This window comes from Loxodonta africana, chromosome 18 (genome assembly GCF_030014295.1).
Source record: "Loxodonta africana isolate mLoxAfr1 chromosome 18, mLoxAfr1.hap2, whole genome shotgun sequence".
Classification (NCBI taxonomy): domain Eukaryota; kingdom Metazoa; phylum Chordata; class Mammalia; order Proboscidea; family Elephantidae; genus Loxodonta; species Loxodonta africana.
The window spans coordinates 56,051,972-56,073,010 of NC_087359.1; the positions used below are offsets into that span (position 1 = coordinate 56,051,972).

The window sequence follows — 21,039 nt, forward strand, 5'->3', positions numbered from 1 at the left end:
CAGAAAGAAACACTGCCCGCTCATGCACCATCCTCACAATCATTGCTGTTTGAGCCCACTGTTGCAGCCACTGTGTCAATCGATCCCGTGGAGGGTCTTCCTCTTTTTTGCTGACCCTCTACTTTACCAAGCATAATGTCGTTCTCCAGGGACTGGTCTCTCCTGTTAGCATGATCAAAGTGAGACAAAGTCTCACCATCATCGCTTCTAATCAGCATTCTGGCTGTACTTCTTCCAAGACAGATTGTTCGTTCTTCTGGCAGTCCCTGGTACGTTCAATATTCTTTACCAACATCACAATTCAAAGGCATCAATTCTTCTTTGGTCTTCCTTATTCATTGTCTAGCTTTCGCACACCTGAGGTGACTGAGAACACCATGGCTTGGGTCCGGTGCACCTTAGTCCTCAAGGTGACATCTCGGCTTCCTAACACTTTAAAAGATGTCTTTTGCAGCACATTTGCCCAGTGCAATACGTTGCTTGGTTTCTTGACTGCTGCTTCCATGAGCGTTGATAGTGGATCCAAGTAAAATGAAATCCTTGACAGCTTCAATCTTTTCTCCATTTATCTTGATGTTGTTTATTGGTGCAGATGTGAGGATTTTTGTTTTCTTTACACTGAGGTGTTATCCATACCAAAGGCTGTAATCTCTGATCTCCAATCAGTAAGTGCTTGACGTTCTTTTCGCTTTCAGCAAGCAAGGCTGTATCATCTGAGTATTGCTGGTTGTTAATGAGTCTTCCTTCAATCCTGATACCATGTTCTTCTTCGTATGGTTCAGCTTCTCGGATTATTTTGAATAAGTATGGTGAAAGGACACAACCCTGATGCACACCTTTCCTGATTTTAACCCACGCAGTATCTCCTTGTTCTGTTAGAACGACTGCCTCTTGGTCTAAATACAGGTTCCGCATGAATGCAATTAAGTGTTCTGGAATTCCCATTCTTCACAATGTTACCTGTAATTTGTTAGGATCTACACAAGTCCAATGCCTTCACATAGTCAATACAACACAGGTAAACTTCTTCCTGGTATTCTCTGCTCTTGCCCAAGATCCACCTGATATCAGCAAAGATATCCCTCGTTCCATGTCCTCTTCTGGATCTGGCTTGAAATTCTGGCAGCTCCCTATCAATGTACTGCTGCAACCATTTTTTAATTATCTTCATGTTCTCAATATCCCAGCCTCATGTCAGCTGTGGAATATGTTAAGGGGAGCATGCAAATCATGCCAAGTAAGGGGACAGGAATTGGCAAGAAACCCCCAGGAAGATAATGAGTCTTGGGGACAATCAGAACCATGTGGTCTACTCTCTATCCACACTAAATTTTTCTTTCTGGATCAAGGTTTTGTTTTTATTAAGTTGGTCATTATTCTCAGACAATGAGGACAGAGGTTCAAATAAGAATATACAGTTCTTACCCTAAAGCTTAGACAAAACTTTCTCCCTTTTCAAAATTTCCAAAACAATGAATGAAAGGCACAGGAGTCACAGAAAGCATAGAACATCATCCTGAGGAAGTTTCTTTCTACCCACATGTACACATCAAGACTACTCTTTTATCCAGAGGAGCAGCAGACCTGGCATTTCTGGAGCTGAAGGAATACCAGAGAATGTGCCTTGTGGAACAAGCACTAGGCCTGGAGTCAAACCCTGACATTTATTATTTGTAGACTTTGGGCATCCTCTCTGAATGCCAGTTCCCTCAACCATAAAATGCAAATGATAGGTTTGTTGTGAAAAATTACGATGAAAAAAGGATAACAGAAGTAACTTTTTAAACTGAAAAGTACTATATATAAATGAGGTATGACAACACATATAAGTATCATTGTACAAAAGTGCTTAACTAATTCCTGGTTTTGATCTGTATTATAATTATGTAAGATGCAACCATGGGGGGAAACTAGGTGAAGGGTGTAAGGGATCACTGCGTCCTATTTTTGCCACTTCCTATGAAACTATAATTATTTCAAAATAAAAAGCTCTTTAAAAAGTGCTTAAATGCCTCACCAATCCAAAGATGTTTCAGCACCTCTCCTCCACCCCTTCCCTACCAGCCCAATACCATGCTCACCTTTTCAAAATCTGCCAGTGATCTGTTCTTGCTAGCCTGAGCCACACATTTTAATGCTTCTGTCTGAAAATAGAGACAGTGTCAAGCGATCAATCCTGCATGTTCACATCCCACCAAATAAGCAGAAGCAGTATGCTATGTCCACACCACTTCTGGCTGCAAGGAAGAGCCTGCCCCACCATCGGTCGTCTTCAGAAGTCTGGGAAGCAAAGTTAAAAGAATACCACTATGTGCCAACCATTTTCCCTTTGAAATCTGAGGTGACTTCAAAACACTGGGAAACAGAAGACTGCCAAAAGAAATCGACCCTGACACAGCATTCTCCAAAGATGACATGCTAAAAGTGAAATTATCCACAGAACTGTAATTTCTTCCCTCCTCCTCCAAGACTCCTTATCCCCAAGCCCACCCAAACCCCTTCTTGTCCTTAGGCCTGATTATACCTGTACTTTGTCAAGATTCAGTATGCTAGGTTTGGTTATTAGGGTTGAGGCTTCAAAATTCTATGTATTAGACTAAATGTTAAAATTCCACAGAGTAAAATTAGTGGATTTAGGTAGACTGTTGATTAAAAACTATTTAAAAAAAAAATCCCATGGAGTGATGAAGGTACAAAATCAATGGCTAACGGCAACTTCTAACCTGGTTATAAAAGGCACCTGCCCAAGCTATCAGGTCTCCACTCTGCAAAAACTACAACACTCATCTTTCTAGGACATCAGACCAACCCTTGCTCAAAAGCTGTCATCAAGATACAAAGGACCAGAGAAGCAACTCTTGTATTAACATAGGTACTAAAATAAGAATGGTGTGTCCTGGTCAGCACACTGAACCATGCAAGACTTATCACTAGTGTCATCTGTCTCTAGCATGTGCCCTACAGATGGAACAAACATCATAACGAGAAAGGCCTGGAGCTCAGAGACAGATAACCCACGTTCAAACTCTGACTCCACCATTTACTAGTTACCTGACCTGTCCTGGGCTGTGACCTCTCTGACCTGTCTGCTCAGCTCTAGTTCCAGTGAGAGTAGTCTTTCACCATATTCATAAGCATTCTTGTGGTCCGAACTACAAACTGATCTGAAACTGTTTTTCTGATGAAAAATCATATTTAGAAAAAAAGAAAATCATCTCTCCAAAGAGAGAGAGCCAATCTGTGTATTGTTCAGAGGCAATTTCGTCTGAAATTCAGAAAGATGACTTTTTACTTTACTAGTAGGACTCAAGCAAAGTACAAAGAGGAGACAGTTCAGATATCACCTTTATACGGGTTACAACTATTTACTCTCAAAAGTCGCACTCATCAAACACTGACTTTCCAGACCAAGAATTTAATAGATTAGAAAACACACTGACTGAGCTTAAGGGGAAAAAAAAGTTAAAAAAAAAATAAGGGAGAAAGGAGCCCTGACAGCGCAATGGTTAAGCGCTCAGCTGCAAACTGAAAGGTTGGCAGTTTGAACCTCCCCTGAGGCTCTGTGAAATAAAGACCTGAGGATCTCATAAAGACGACAGCCAAGAAAACCCTATGTGGCAGTTCTACTCTGTCACGTGGGGTCGCTATAAGTTAGAACTAACCTGACAGCATACAACACCACCGCCTTGTAACCAGCTTCTTATACCTGATCTAGTTCTCTTACAGTAAATCTCATTAAAGAAAAAAAAGAGAGAGTAGAATGGAGACCTCACGAGCACTGGTCTCACCGCACAACATGCTGGACTCGGAGTGAGTAGAAATCAGAACTGGAGTCAAGGTATTCCCTACCTGCCTCCCAGCATACCGAAGTGCAAGCTTCCCGCTCACCAAAGCTTGGACATCTTCTGGGCTAGAAAAAAAATAAACATACTTGGTCAAAGGATCCAGGGTGATATACTTCTAAGTATAGGTCTTAGGCAAATGTCTTTTCCCCAGATTACCACTAAGAAGACTGCCCACAGAGATAATCAACCCCAACCCCTAGACCCATATGCCCATCACACAGTGGAAACTAGGCTTTCTTTACTCTGGGCCAAAACTCATCACTGAAGAGTACAAAAGCTCCAGTGTTCAAGAGAAAGCTGTACCAAACCTACCCAAAATACTAGAGTCAACAGGCAGCATAAGTCAAATTCCAGTATAACAGGTCTTATTAAAACAAAATCCCTTGTAACCCAAAAATCCAAAGACAGTCCCAGTCACGACCTCATTTATTCCCAAAAGAGTATGAATGGTTCTGTAAATTCCTTACAAAAGGATCTGACTAATATCATACTTTCTCTTGTCTACTTTTTCAAACCTCTTCTAAGTGCCCCAGTAGGCTGACACTGGTCTGTAAGCCACTTCCTGACCCTCTGTCCTACGCTCAGCAGCTGTGACAGTATATTTGCAGGATGAGGGGAACCTCTCCAAGGGGGGTTGAAAAGAGGATTTCTAAAATCTGTCTCCCTAATTCTGAAGAATAGTAAGCAAAAGTGCTGTGGAACGACGCCAATCCACCCCACTCTACCCTAACCGGCCCAGAAGTTGCCGCTGCTGTAACTGCCAACCCCCCTGCCTAAGCCACCTCTGCCACGGCAGAAAGCTATCCCAGAATTAAGGTGCACCTACGTGTTGAGCATGATTTTGCACAGCAACATGTACTTCAGAGATGTGATGGCCTTGGGGCTATCGATGGAGTCATAACCCTCAAATGCCTCATAAAAATATGAGTATGCAGTTTTCCAGTCCTTCTCCTCTGCTGCATGGATAATACCTGTGCATTGATAAGAAAGGAGTAAGAATCATATAAAATAGAACCATAAGAGATCAGAGCTGGGAAGGACCTGAGACATCTAGTCCTACCCCATCAATTTACAGACGAGGTCAGGAGAGGATAAAGGACCTGACCAAAGTCATAGTCATTTAGTGGCACCTGTATCTTTGGCCCTCCCTGCTCCATATCAGATTCCCAAATTGCCAATATACACTCTCTAAAAAGTTAAGAGACTCAATTTCAGGGGGGTCTTCACATCATATGCTGTAATATCTTTCTCCTATGCTTCTGTCACCACTCTAGTCCTGCTTCGAGACACTGGAAAAGGCCAGTTTATCCCCCATGACATCACCACCGTCACAGGTCAGGAAATTTACCTAAACATCCCTAGATTGTCTGAATGGCCTGTTTTAATAAGATCAACCATTTTTTTAAGATAGCTCAGCTGAGCTTGCCATTCTTATACTTAAGCAGTTTTCATGGAGGGGAAAAAACCCCAGCCTTTCATAGCCTCATTTCAGATATTTGTCATTTATGGATATGCTTTTGCCTAGATGCAATCAGTGTACAGATTTCACATGATGCCAAATCCATTACATTTACATGGCTAAGCAGTATTTCTTCAGATTGATCCACTGTACTTCACCTAACCAATCCTCTACTATGAAGAAGTTGGACTGTTCCCAGTGAGCTTAACTCCGACTGAACTTGCTATTACTACTTCCAACCTGGGATAACATAAAAATTAGTTCTTTACAGCCTGGGAGGCATCTAAACACTAAGATTCTATACTTCTATATTATCAGCTTTAACTCTGCGCCAGCCGCTTATGAGGTTACAGACCTCAGCCCCATCCAAATATTTACCATAGTGCTTCTCAACATTTTTCATATCAAGGTACATGGGAAAAAATACTTAGCATACTGCAGTAAAACCAAAAGGATGCTTCCATGTGAGTCAAGGGATCGATGTTGCAGTACAACATTAACCCACCTGTACCATACCTGGGTACCTAGGACGCCAGCAGGGAACTTCTGATTTAATAAACATTTACTGAGTGATAGGCGCCGTCCCCAAGCCCCTTCACCCTATCGAAAAAGCTTTCCATTTTGAAATAGGAGGAGTCAGCAACTTCTACTTCTATTCTTAACTACAGAGGGCTGGAGAAAGCCTATCCTTTGTAGTCAAGGAAAGCCCTCTCGAGAACAGCCAATGAACTACTAACTCTGCTAAACTAAATGAGACAAATTCCCATTTTCCTATATCCCCCAATCCAGAGCTAGGAGAGAACAGGCCAGAGCCAAAAATAAGTCTAATAAAAAAAAAAGTAAGGTAAGGCCCAAAAACTAGTGCATTCTTTTCCCAAACACATTAGTAAACAGGGGCCACATAAGGATTATGAACGTCATGGTTGGAGGTTTATTATTAAAAAAAAAAAAAAAAAGGAACATCACTCAACACAAATATTAACAAGAGTCTACCACAGGCCAAAGAAGCCCTGGTGGTGCAATGGTTAAGTGCTCGTCTGCTAACCAAAAGGTCAGCAGTTCAAACTCACCAGCCACTCTGCAGGAGAAAAGACCAGGTGATCTGTCCCCGTAAAGACTACAGCCTAGGAAACACTATGGGGCAGTTCTACTCTGTCATACAGAGTCACTATGAGTCGCAGTTGACTCAATGGCACACAACAAAAACAACAACCATGTGCCAAGCACTGAAGTAGCTACTGTAGAGGAAATAAATATGAACAAGGACCCCAAGGGAGTTCAGACTGGTGGGAAAGATGGTCACCAAAACAGAACACAAGGAGATTAGTTCCATAACATGTATAAGAGTATATACCTTTGGTCAGGAAGCCTAAAAGCAAAGAAGGTACAGAGGAGGGGTTACAGAAGAGACATCTGAGCTGGATCTGAAAGGATGCATAGGAGTTTGCCAAGGTGGCAAGGTGAAAAGCAGAATTCCAAGGAGAAGAGACAAAATATAAAATGACACAGAAAAGCAGGAAATAGCATGGAGTACCCAGAGAACATGAAGTCACTTGAAAACCAGAGATGAGAATGAAAAGGAAAACATGGCTTTCTTTCGAATGTCACATTAAAATAAAATCAAGCCTGGAGATAAAGGGGAACAACTGGAGGATTTTATGCAAGGGAATTACATGACTAAATCTGTGTTTCAGGAAAGTGATTTTGGGGCCCAATAAGGAGGATGGGCTAGAAAAATGACTATGGATGGTTAGACCAGCAAAATACTACTCGGGTGGTCTGGGCTTTAACTATAATAATTAGAGCAGTGGCTGTAGAGAGGGAAAAGAAAGGTCAAATCCGGAAACAGATCTGGTAACTGACAGGACATTAGGGATAAAAGATAGGAAGAAGTCCAAATTACTCCGAAGACAATAGCTGGAGCAACTAACAATAATAGTACCATGAATTAAGACGGTAAATGCAGAAAGAACAGCTGGGCGGGGGATATTTGAATAATAAACTTAGTTTTTCATATGTTGAGCCTGAGATATCTCTGGGACCCTGAGGTGTACACGTCTATTAAGCAGCCAGAAACCTGGATCTGGAATTCAGGAGAGAAGGGAGCTACTAGAGGTCCCCCTTCAGTCATGGGAGGGCATGGGATCAGACAGGAAACGAGGGAGAACAGAAAAGAACTAAGACAGCAACACTGAGGAACACTCACATTTAATGGGCAGTCAGAAGAAAGAGGAAATAGCAAAGCAACACAGAAACAATTACCCAAAGAAGGAGAACCAAGAAGACAATGATGTCAAAGAAGTTGAGGCTGCTTAACAGAGTCAAATTCCTCCCAAAAGTCAGAGATTATAAGGGGAATTCTTGATTTTTTTTCTCTCAAGGAGTCAATAGAGGCACTTTCAACTTTTTTAAAAATCTTGACAGAGAATGGGAAGACAGCAAATTAAATACGGAGAAAGGGCTGAAGTTTTTCAGCTGGGACAGTTCAAAGACTGAGAGGTAAGATCCAAGTGGAAAGACTTAGAATGGAACAAAACGACAGGTTGAAGAATTACTCTCGGTAAGGAGTAAAAATGGGTAGTGATACAAATCTGAAAAGAGTAGACAGGGTTCCCATAAGAATGGCCTCTATTTCCTCGGAAAAGTAGGATCCAAGTCCATCTCCTGACCGTGAAGGAAGTGAGCAGATTTAATAGACTAGGGGCTTAAATAAACTGTCAATATTTAGTTAAAGTGAGACACTGATAACAACTTTACATTCATCACCTCATTTAATCCTCATTACAATCCTATGAGGAGGCATAATTACTATCACCACTAAAGTTAAAGACAAGTAAGTTGTCCAAGTCACACAGCTAGAAATTGACAGAAAAAGAACTGAAGTTTCAACCTAGGAAGTTCTGATTCTGGATTCTGGAGCACTAAGAGCCTAAATGAGACTGAAATCGTAATAGCATCCATAACAAAATATAAAATATGCACACCACTGAATAACTTCTTTTCAAAACTACAGAATGACTCTGGCTTCTACTACTACAAAATAATATTACTGTGCTACCAATTTCTTTGTTTAGGACTTTATAGCTTACAAACATGACATTTTGAGCCTCGCAAACACCCCAAAAGGCAGGTGTTATCTATTACAGATGAGGAAACAAAGAGTGCAGAGATAAAACCAAGGCTTAAACTACCGCCTTTGGCCCTCAATTCCAGTGCTCCCGCAACAATGATGTCTCCAGTAAAAAAGCTGCTGGACATAAGAAAAGCATTCCCCTGCCGACCCATTGTCTCTTGGCCCCAACTTTCACACACTCCATCAGAAACCTACCCACTATGCTTGGCTGAAACCGAGGTTACCTTTCCTCCACCCTGATCTAAGGTCCTTCGGAAAAGTCCAACAAACTTTACAAAAGACTCCAAGTGGCAACTGACTTGGGTTAGCCCAATCACGGAAAGAAGTGCTTAGTCCTGAGTGGTTAAAAGGGAAGGGAGTTTTTCTAAACTCAAGTGAGACTTCTCTAGGGTCTCAGCTCCAACAATCAGGTTACCTGGTCAACCACTGATACGCACGTTCTTAATATATTTTAGGAAGTTAATAGCAAGATGATAGGAAAAGAAATAGCTGGGCTCAGTAAAAGAAAGGTAGCCTTCTACGTGGTCCTTTGAGGGAATTTGAGAAGCTTGAGCTGATTTTATTCTCCAGCCCCAAGCCCTGTTCCTTCCACCTCTAAGATGTGATCTATGAAAATGTATCCCACAGCTAGCTGCCGGTGTTACCTGACTGCATATCCAAGGTGGCCTGCAATTTAGGGGGGCAGTAGATGGCATTGGCTGTGGTTCGAGCAGAGGTTAAGGCAGCTCTGGCTTTCGGCAGGTTGCTCAAAGCATGGTATGTTTTGCTTTCTAAAAGCTGTACTTCCACCAGAAGGGCTTTGTCATCCATCTTTTTCAACTCCCGCAGCAACTGAGAACCTGGAAAAGGAGAAGATACACACTCCTATGTTAACCATAATCTTAATACCTTATTACCATAACATCTCACTCTCTCAACCTCCTAAAAACAGCCAAGATAAACCTCCCTGAACTCAAAAACAGATTACCTATTAGGCCCCATAATGAAATTAAACTTCCCACTAACATGCCATCTTCCAAAAGATAAATACAGATCTCTTCGAAGTTTCCTGCATCCTAAGGACAACACCGGAGCAGAGAGGTCTATAAACTTATTCCTAAGATTTCAGTGCAGTGTGACTCTCCACTGGAACTAGCTCTCCCATTCAGACAGAAAAGGGTATCAAATCCAAACAGACTCACATCATATACAAAAATTTACTCAAGATGGGCCAAAGACCTAAAGGTAAGAGCTAAAACTATACAACTTCCCCAAGAAAACACAGGAGTAAATCTTTGTGACTCTGGATTAGGAACCAGGTTCAAATTAGTTTCTTAGATATATCAAAAGCATAGCAACAAAAGGAAAAGAAAAAGATAAGTGGGACTTAATCAAAATTAAAACATGTTTCAAGGGACACCATCAAGAAGGTGAAAAACTCACAGTATGGGAAAAAAAAAAATTGCAAATCATATATCTAATAAAGGACTTGCATCCAGAATAGACAATAAAAAGACAACCTAATTAAAAATTAAGCAAAGAATTTGAATAACTATTTCTCCAAAGAAGACATATACATGGTCAGTAAGCACATGACTGACGCTCAAAATCATTAGTCATTAGGGAAATTCAAATCAAAACCAATGAGATATCACTTCGCACCCATCAAGATGGCTAAAGTAAAAAAGATAGACAATAACCATCATTGGGCGAGGATGTGGAGAAACCGAAACCCTCATACATTGTTGGTAAGATTGTAAGATGGTGCAGCTGCTTTGGAAAATAGTTTGACAACTCCTCAAAAATTTGAACATGGAGTTACTATATGACCCAGCAATTTCACTCTTAGGTATATACCCAGGAGAACTAAAAACATACATCTTCACGAAACCTGTTCAAAGCAGTACTACTCATAACAGCCAGCAAGTAGAAACAACCGAAATGTCGATCAGCTGATGAATGGGTAAACAAAATGTGGTATACACGTACAATATTACACCACAACATAAATGTGGTATACACGTACAATATTACACCACAACATAAATGTGGTATACACGTACAATATTACACCACAACATAAATGTGGTATACACGTACAATATTACACCACAACATAAATGTGGTATACACGTACAATATTACACCACAACATAAATGTGGTATACACGTACAATATTATAACACAACATAAATGAACCTTGAAAACGTTATGCTAAGTGCAAGAAGCCCGTCCACAAAATCCAACATATGAAATTTCTAAAACAGACAAATCTATAGAGACAAAAAATGGATTAGCAGTTGCCTAAGGCAGAGGGAGGAGGGGAGATGGGATACTACCGTATTTTTGCAAATAACACATCCACTAGTAAACAGCGTGCCCCCACGTATAATGCGCATAGCACACCTAGGAAAATACTGTGGGAGGGGGATGCGCAATTGGCCAAAAAAAGCATACTGCACATGTTATTTGCATAAAAACATGGTAACAGGGACTGACTACTAATGGGCACAGGGTTCGTTTCTGGGATGATGAAAATGTTCTGAAATTAGATAGTGATGATTGCACAACTCTGAGAATATATTAAAAACCACAACTGTACTTTAAAAGGCTGAATTTTATGGTATGTAAATTATATCTCAATAAAGCTGTTATTTTTTTTTAATGCTATTAGTACTTAGGAGGCAGTGAGTTTACGTTAATGGGAGAGGAACAATTCAGAAAAGGAGGGGGAGAATGGTTGCATATCTCAAAGGGTGTAATCAATGTCACTAAATTATACATGTAGAAATGGTAGAAATGGTGTATGTTCTGCTGTGTATATTCTCAACAATAACAACAAAAAAAATTTGATCTCACTGCTGAGCTGGTGGCGGTAGTGGGTAGTCATATCCAACCAGCATTCAAAATTTTAATAAACATGAAAGGCCCTGGGATGCAAGAGAATGTTACTTCCAGGGCTCCCACAGCCAAGTCACCATGAACACAGAGAAGTACCCGTACAAAGCTGAAGCAAATCCCCAACGTGGGCTGAAACAGAACTCAATCTGTCTTGAGAAGAAAGCAAGCATAACCACTGAGGTGATCACTGAGGCCCTCCAAAATGAGAGTAGTCTCATCATGTCCCAAATTCCCATATTTTCTACATAATTTCTACCCTAATTAATGAAATCCTGTCCACGTATCTTAATGGAATGTAACGCTTTGTAGTTGTTAAATATATTACTGTAAAATGTCCCCCTTTCCCTAAGATAAACGCAAAACTGTTTCTAAAAAAAAAAATGCTATTAGTAGGTTGAGCCATATGAAACTGCCATTTTTATAAGATAAAAATCAAATATTGGCAATTTCCCAACTTAACAGACCATGAAATCCATGTTTTTCCATCTGGGCAAAATAGTCTGTTATGGACCGAATTATGTCTCCCAAAAATATGTGTTGCAAATCCTAATCTCTATACCAGTGGTTATAATCCCATTTGGGAATAGGCTGCCTTTGCCATGTTAATGAGGCAGGATTAATGCAGGGTGTACCTTGAGTCAATCTCTTTTGAGATATAAAAGAGATTAAACAAGTGAGCAGAGAGAGACATGGGCTAAGATAGATGCCAAGACATGTGGAGATCTCCAAGGAACCAGGAAGCAGTAGCTGAAGAGACAAGGACCTTCCTCCAAAGCCAGCAGAAAACAGAAAGCCTTCTCCTAGAGCCAGGGCTCTGAATTTGGACTTCTAGCCTCCTAAACTGTGAGAAAATACATTTGCTTGTTAAAGCCATCCACTTGTGGTATTTCTGTAACAGCAGCACTAGATAACTAAGACATAGTTCAAATACACCCATTAATAAAAAACAAGGAGCAGGGTAATATTTCAGTGTGCTTAAAGGCCACAAAAAATTCTCACAATTGGAGGATTAAGCAACATCATGATAAACAGAGAAAATATTGAAGTGGTCAAGGATTTCATTTTACTTGGGTTCACAATCAACGCCCATGGAAGCAGCAGTCAAGAAATCAAATGATACACTACATTAAGCAAATCTGCTGCAAAAGACCTCTTCAAAATGTTAAAAAGCAAAGATGTCACTTTGAGGACTAGGGTGTGCATAAGCCAAGCCATGGTGTTTTCAATCACCTCACATGCTTGTGAAAGCTGGACAATGAATCAGGAGGACTGAAGAAGAACTGATGCCTTTGCATTACGGTACTGGCGAAAAGTACTGAATACACCGTGGACTGCTAGGAGAACCAACAAACCTGTCTGGGAAGAAGTACAGCTAGAATGCTCCTTGGAAGTGAGGATGGCAAGACTTCATCTCACACACTTTGGACACGTTACCAGGAGGGACCAGTCCCCGGAGGACAACATGCGTGGTAAAGCAGAGGGTCAGCGAACAAGAGGAAGACCTTCAATGAGAGGGACTGACACAGTGGCTGCAACAATGGGCTCAAACACAGCAACAACTGTGAGAATGGCACAGGACTGGGCAGTGTTTCATTCTGTCGTACACAGGGCCGCTTTGAGTTGGAAACAACTCGACAGCACCAAACAATAACAAAACAACAAAGGTCACATAGGGAAAAGCCTTCGGTTGGCCCACTCCAGCTTCCATATATTCCTGTACTAAATTTCTGGATTTTTAAGTACAATTATAAACAGATGTAGTGAATGTGACAGCCAGTAAAACATTTTTAAACAACTAGCTCTGAACCTTAAGAGGATGCTATATGCAAAATGAAGACAGGCACTGAAAAAAATTCAGTTATTACAATGTGATAGATTTTGCTGCCCCTAATAGAAGGGAACTTAAAAACCGACCCCTTTTGATCTCTAAATTTGGCAGATTAACTCTAGTCAGTTTCATAGAATTTCCAAACGGCATATTTCCATGATAGATTCGGAAAATGTAAGCCACTTTAAATCTTTCTTAGAAGTAGGCAGAATATAAATCATTAATGAGTAATTTCTAAGAGTAACCATGTTCAGAATACATTCATTGAGCCAGCTGTTTTATTAATTTTTACCAGCTTACTTACCCAAATGCAATGCTTCCTGGTACCTCTTGGTATCAAAGTACAAAGACACCAGTCTTGCCTGGGAAAGAGAAAAGCCATTGATTGATGGGAAGGGGAAAAAAAAGTCAAAGAAAGAAATCAAAGATTGACAGTCACAGAACTGTTACTGTTGATTATACAAGTCCTGATGATAGCATCAAATTCGCCACAAGAAATGATCTAGGCCACAGTATTGTCTTCTATTATGGTCAGTGGCTGATTGTTAACTTTACCATGTTGCTGCTTATTCCTCTGAACCAAGCAGCAGGTCTGTCTCAAAACTTCAACCAGGGCAATTCTCTTCAGTGAGACTACTATCCACAGTCACTGAGTACCTGGGTTAATACAAAGTTGCTGAAGATACTTTTGCTCAAGATGGTGTTACTCACATCCAGAGCCTGTCTAACGCCTAGAGACTTGAGCTCAGTACTAATTTAGGTGCATACCTCCAAAGCTTGGCGTAAGAAAGTCCTTTTTTCTGATTTGGCCCACTCGATGCACTCTAAACACAACTCGACCTACAGTAGAGAGAGACAGTATATGCAACGTTATGTCCTCAAATTCTTCCCACAACTCTTGCATATTATCCACATAACTCTATACATAACGTCTTAGCAGACATGCCTGTCTTAATGTATGATAGTTTTATCATAATGGAGAAACAACTTCGCTTTTTACACACAAAATATCTTTGTGCTTAGATTATGTTCTTTTAGAAAACAGACTCATCTTCAAGACTCCTCTACCTTCCCAGGAGAGACCCAGAACTTCCAAAAACATATACTGCCCTGGAATGAAGATTTCTGCAATGGCTCAGGAATTTTTAAAGCAGAAATTCCTCCCTGAATAGTTAAAACAGTAATGGTAATGTGAATACACCAGTAATAAAGGGGAAAAATTCTCGGCCTAGGCACAAATGCCTTGTTTCTAAAGTTGCTTGCAAGACTCAAAAGGTCCAGCTACCTATTTCCCTTTCAGATTCTAAAAAGTGTGACTAACCAATTCATCATCACTCTTGTAGATACAGCAAACTTAGCTTGTATTAAAGGGAGTAAAAGGAAATTAGAATTAGCCTAACACTTAAAAGACCATTCCAGATTTAGTTAAAGACACTGTGAACCCACGAATGTACCTGCCACCCAAGCAGTGACGTAAAGTGCAAAGTACCTAATTCAAAGAAGCGGTGTCCTACGCTAGATGGTCTAGCATTTCATCAGGTACCCCTGACAGAGTACATATTAAGGACTGCAGATCTTATATCATTTCTGTTGTTACAAGTTTATATTAAGATTCCTAAGCACAGCATAAAACGAACAAAAATGAAATGAGAAAGTGGGATTTCCAGAAAACTTACTTGCTAACGTAACAGGTTTTTATATAAATCCAAAAATCTCTCAAGAGATACTGTAAGGAAAGAAAACCAAAGGGACATAACCCAAATTGGCAAGATCTTCTGTCTTTAGACCCTAAGTCCGAGCTCAATAAATAAATTAAGGACATCCTCTGGTATTTGGAGGATTTACCAGAAGAGATTCAAGGAAACTTTTACAACTCCTCACTGGAGCCCCCTGGTGGCTGCCTAATCTCCAACTCTAAATTCAACTGACCTGGTAAAAATTCTACTAAAAGCTAGTATTTCTAAGGCAGCACTAAAAACTTAAAGCAAGTCAATCACAATTTCAAAGCTTTGAGTTATGTCTTGAGAAGCCAAAATCAAAGTAGCATCTCTGCTCATGAAACAAATGCAACCAAATATATTTCATGAATTTTTTTAGCAAAGAAAATAAAATGGTATTTAGCCCCACACGCCTTGGCTGGCTAAGAAACGCTCATCATCACGTCACTCAGGGAGCTTTTTCAAACTATACAAAAATGAATGCCTGGGCTTCTGATTCAGTAGCATAGATTAGCTTGCAATTCTGATGAATATCCCTAATTGTCAAACACTGAATCCTATTCCTGTGTCTCACCTTCCTCCATTTCCCTGATAGTCCGGATGTCAATATCTTACCCAAGGTCACAGAGCAGCTGCTGAGGCCAGAAATCATCCCTACATCCATGCTCTTTCTATTTCAGCCCAGCCTTCAATTCACATCAGTACAGACATTTCTCCTACAGCAAGGATTTTTTACAGTATGAACTGTCTATCAATTACAGAATACATGATTTGTATTACGTAGAGTTTAATTGGTAAAGCCGGCATCTCAGTTCTAAGGAAAAATAAAAAAGGCGACTGCCTTTGCTATGCAGCTATTTTGTTTGAGTGGCTTTGTGCTTTGTTAATGCTAACAATGACTGATAAGGGGCGAAAATAAACAAAAAGCCCCTAATTCTGGAGGAAGACCTGTACTTGAGTACAAAAGCTTTATGTGGTCAAAATTACATGTTTAAGTTTTATATCAATACACTTAACCTTTTTTTCAAATGTATCTAAATTCCTGTGGGGGGTGGATAACTACTATTCCAAGTCTGAAATTCTGTAGCACAAACCCCTTTTTCCATTGGAACAATTGTTTTGATAGCATGATTTCTGAGGTAAGGCTTCTTGTAAATGTGCCACTGTGTTTCAGTTGGGCAGGCTATACCAAGAAAGAGCTTCCTGTAGGCAACTACCTAGAAGATAAGACTAATTTCTGAAGTTCAGTTCACTATTTGGCAACGGTCTGGTTCCATCTTCTTTCTCTTCTTCTTACTCTACTTCTCCATTCCCCAACCCTTACCAACCATCCTATCATCACCTCCCCTACTCCCATACATAGATCCTCACTTTCTAGACTCCACACCTTACTACTGGAATTTACCTAGTCCTAACCTAATTCATATCAGCTTTGGGAATATGACAAGCTGAAGACTGTTCTATAGATATATCTGGCTTCTGGTTAGTCCCCAAATAGAAAAAGGCAAGGAAAATGCCCACCCTCACACTCCTGGCATCAAACTCCTTAACACAAAACCCCAGGCTCTCTTAATTAAATTCTAAAACTTATTTTGCCTCAGGCCTCAATACTGCTATGACAGTAATCCAACTACGGCTTTCTCCTTAGTCCTTTAGAATTTTAGAAGAACCAACATCTTTCCCAAATGAAGACTATATCTAACGTCCCCAAGCCAGAGACCTTAAGTCATCTAGACAAACATAGTAACAAAGCCCCATGCTTACATCTCTATGCAGTAAACTCACATCTTAATTCAACCCAGCACCTACCATGGGAAAAGCATAATCTATACATACATGAATCCATTCATTCCTTCAACACATACTAGCTGAGCAGCTCCTTTAAGCCAGACTATTCTAACTGCTGGAAACCCTGGTGGTGTAGTGGTTAAGTGCTACAGCTGCTAACCAAAAGGTCGGCAGTTCAAATCCACCAGGCACTCCTTGGAAACTCTACGGGGGCAGTTCTACTCTGTCCTATAAGGTCGCCATGAGTCAGAATTGACTCGATGGCAACGGGTTTATTCTAAGTGCTGGGGTACAGCAGTGAAGGGGACAAAGTAGTTATACTGTTAGAGCTTATATTCTAAGGAGAAAACAGATGCTCAACAAGTAAACAAATATGAAGAAAAGTAGGGCAGAGATAGAATATTTTAGATAGGGTGATCAAGGATGGCCTCTGAGGAAGTGAGATGTGAGCAAAGACTTAAAATGACAAGAAGAAAAAGCCATGTTAAGACGGGGTGGAAGAGCAATTCAGATGTGTATAAATGCCTGTCACAGACTGAATTATGTCCCCCAAAAATGTGTGTATCAACTTGGTTAGGCCATGATTCCCAGTATTCTGTGGCTGTCCTCCATTTTGTGATTGTAATTTTCTGTTAAAGAGGATTAGGGTGGGATTGTAACACCCTTACTAAGGGTCACCTCCCTGATCCAATGTAAAGGGAGCTTCCCTGGGGTGTGGCCTGCACCACCTTTTATCTTACCAGAGTGGACCTCATACTACCAAGAAAGCAGTGCCGAGAGCAGTGTGTGTCCTTTGGACCCAGGGTTCCTGCATGGAGAAGCTCCTAGCCCAGGAGAAGACTGATGACAAGGACCTTCCTTCAGAATCAACGGAGAAAACCTTCCCCTGGAGCTGACGCCCTGAATTTGGACTTCTAGCTACTAGACTATGAGAAAATAAATTTCTCTTTGTTAAAGCCATCCACTTGTGGTATTTCTGTTATAGCAACACTAGATGACCAAGACAATCCCAAGGCCAGAAGAGTTTAAAGTGCAGTGGCAAAAGAGCAGTATAACAGGAGTAAAGCTAGTAAATGAGAGAAGAGCACGACAGGTGAGGTCAGAGAGGTAGCCAGTTTAAGGAATTGGGATCCTACTAAGAATGAGGATCACTCATGAGTTCATGAGTCAGACTCGATGGCACCTAACAACAGCAACAAGAACAAGGAAGGCACTGTGGCACTCAAGATACATACTGCTTACCTGCATTTCTATTACGGTAAAGAAGACAAGGCAAATGTAAAATGATTTTCATATGAGACAGAATAATCAGAAATACAACATGTAAAAAATACAATGTGGGTCACTGGAAAAGTTAAGATACATCAAAGGAAAGATTTCAGAGGAGGCAGAACCTGAGATGGGACAATAGAAGGGAAAGGTACGCATGAGGAAGTGCACAGAGATGGACCGTACAGGGCTTATTCAGCAACCAGCCAGGCATCCAACATGGCTGACAGGTTTGGTACGCTTAGGAGAGTACCAGGATATCTGTCTGCTAGGGCAGGTTAATTGTAGAAAACCATGCATTACCTAGTTCTGTAGGCAACGGAGAGCCACTGATGGCTCAAGTTGGATGAGGGAGAGAGAGAAATAAAATGATTAGTGATCTACTTGGTAAGGTATCTATGACAATGGTGGTCCACGGTGTGGAACGAGGTTTTGGCAGAAGAAATTAGGAACCAAACTAGATGATAGCAATAGAGAGAAACAGATACACAAGATATAGAGACGCAGACATTGAGGAAAGCTGAACTGACAGAATTTAACAAGGGGTTAGATGTTGAGTTAGGTGATGCTGAGTCTGAAGAGTAGATGACATCACCTACGTGATTTATAATCTGCTGCAAAACAACCAAATAATCTGTAATCCACATATATTAACTAACAGAAGTCCTCCTAAGTGGAATAGGGTCTGGCTCTTGATAAAGCCTAAACTGCTGAACACCAAAAAACAGCCTTTCGTAACACCAAAATGACACTGATGATAAATGACACTGTGCCTAAGAATGTTTCCTTTCACTCAAGGAAAAGGAGGAAAGGTCTCTAATTGACAAAAATGTAAGGTGCAATGGACAGTGGTAATGTGCAAACACAGTAAAGGGAAGGCCTAACCAGACACACAGCCACATGATAAAGGCGAGTAAATTCCACTAGCCAATTATAGGAGAGCACTGGATTATGACTGGATAGACTTCTATGAAGGAGTAGGAGTAGAACTGATCATTAAACAAATACAGTTCTATCCACTGAGGCAGCTCCATGCTATGGGAAGGGACAAATTTTTCTGCCTAGAGTTCCAAGTAACACTTACTAGTCAGTTTCAAACTAACATTTACTGGTCAGCTCAGTCTAAGGTATCCAGATTTCAAACAAAAGATGACATCACTTTCATGAGAACAAAGTACAACTAAAAAGAGTTAGGGTTAGATAAGACTAACACCTCTAACAAAAACCATGTTTTCTTTTAAATTATTCATAAAAATAATTTTAATGCTTTGGTTCAAAAGGCATCCATCTAAATATTACCCATTTTTGATCTACTATCTGAAACAGTGTTCTGCCAGAAATGAATGAAAAGACTGTTGTACGAAAAAATTTTCTCTAAGTTAATGGCGTTAAACTAAACTTCAAAGAACTATTAAAGCAGGAAGCTAGATTTTACAAAAAGACAGTATTTTAAAGTGGGACCCATGTATCCTAGGTGTCTGAAATGCCTACTCACTTAATATGCTACAGTGGCCTTTCATATACCTTTTACCTGTAAACTCAGAGAGTACAAGAAAAACAACTAGTCAGCAGCTCCAACCCCTGCCCTTATGCTAGCTGACATGTCATATATTTGTTTATTCCCTGCCTTCCTGTTAAAATATAATTCTGATGAGTAGTGACTTTGTGGTTTTATATCTGTATCCCTGGTACCTCTAACAGTGCCTAGGCATGCAATGAATGTTGCTCCATATTATCTATAGGAAACACAACAAGTATATTCTTCCCACAAACAGGTTTAAACAACCACAATACTGTTGAATCTTGCTTGAATCTGCCACTTTCTGCAGAATGATTTTTAATTTTGGTGTGTGTCTCCTTGTGAACTGCAATAATACAAGCTATCTTTGAAAAGGTAGGAAGAGGTCAGTGATTCCAGACAGGCACTCTTCAATACAGCTCAGGGTCTAGTCTGACCTTGTAGAGGACATGTACAGGAACACCAGAGTTACTTCTGCACACATGAGACACAAACAGATGGATGCTCATCCATCAACAAAGGTGTATATGTGGTACGATACATGCCAAGAAGGGATGTCACAAGACTTAATTAGTGCTCATAAGGAGCTTTGTGACACAGGATGAAAGGTAACACAGACACAGAAAACATTACAAAGGTATGGCAATACAATACCTCAAAGACAAGAATCAGTTTGTGACCCTGATGTAATGAGGATTCCAGGGACCACTGACAAGCTCCACTTACAAAGCAAAGCATGGAACAGACCCAAAGTATCAAATGTCCTGTAACAAAGAGAAACTGACATGATAAGTCCTGAGCTGTCCTCCCAGCTGTCCCTTCCGCATTAGTACCACAGCGCAGGTAGGCATTTCTTTCACTGAAACAGACTTTTTTCCATATTGTCTACCATTTGCCATTAAGGTAGCTCACCTCCTGCCCTGTAGCTGCTTCCATATCAAGAAACAGATCAAGAAGAGATCGGACCAGACGAGCCGCTTTAGCCTTGCTGATGGAATTCAAGAAGGGTCGCACATACTTCAGGAGTCCTCCAAGCTCTGTGTGGACGGGAATTCAGAAGGAAAAAGTATACGTCAATATTAGGGACAAAATACACATTAAAAAAAAAAAACCCAGGATGATAGAATTAATACTTATGTCAGTCTGAGTGCAACTCACTAGACGAGTTTAAAGCATTCCCAACAGGTAACAGAACAGCAAAAGTAAGTTAACATCATGTACTAAATCTGTATTCTATTGCCCACTCAGCCACTGGATTGTGATAAGGGGGCCCTGGGAAAAGTTCATGATCCTGACTCATTTAACCATCTTAATGAAAGATTAATAGCAAAGTACTCACACTCTCAGAGAACAGTTTTCTAGACCATAAAATATGTTGTGTCCCTGCCCACCTTGGACAAAATCACTTCCCCACAACCAACAAGTATGATCAGGCTATGTACAATTTTTTTTTTTTTTTTAAATTTCCAAGTCTTCCTTAGCAGTTGCCCTTAAACAGAGAGAGGTAATCAATTCCAAATTCCTTTTTCCTCCCTTCCTGCAGTATTCCCCAGTTTAGCATTTTAGCAACATCACTTTTCTGAATAAACTTTTCACAAA

General features: G+C 40.5%; 1 protein-coding gene across 1 annotated transcript in view; it reads right to left on the reverse strand.

Moving 5' to 3' along the window:
* Window positions 1-21,039, reverse strand: part of PSMD11 (proteasome 26S subunit, non-ATPase 11) — a 33,015-nt gene that overhangs the window by 3,778 nt on the left and 8,198 nt on the right. The window contains exons 3-9 of the mRNA XM_003414536.4: window positions 20,353-20,477; window positions 13,915-13,986; window positions 13,451-13,508; window positions 9,082-9,276; window positions 4,672-4,816; window positions 3,850-3,910; window positions 2,082-2,144 (exon numbers count right to left, since the gene is read on the reverse strand). Coding sequence (XP_003414584.1) covers window positions 2,082-2,144; window positions 3,850-3,910; window positions 4,672-4,816; window positions 9,082-9,276; window positions 13,451-13,508; window positions 13,915-13,986; window positions 20,353-20,477 — 719 coding nt within the window. The remainder of the gene's footprint in view (window positions 1-2,081; window positions 2,145-3,849; window positions 3,911-4,671; window positions 4,817-9,081; window positions 9,277-13,450; window positions 13,509-13,914; window positions 13,987-20,352; window positions 20,478-21,039) is intronic.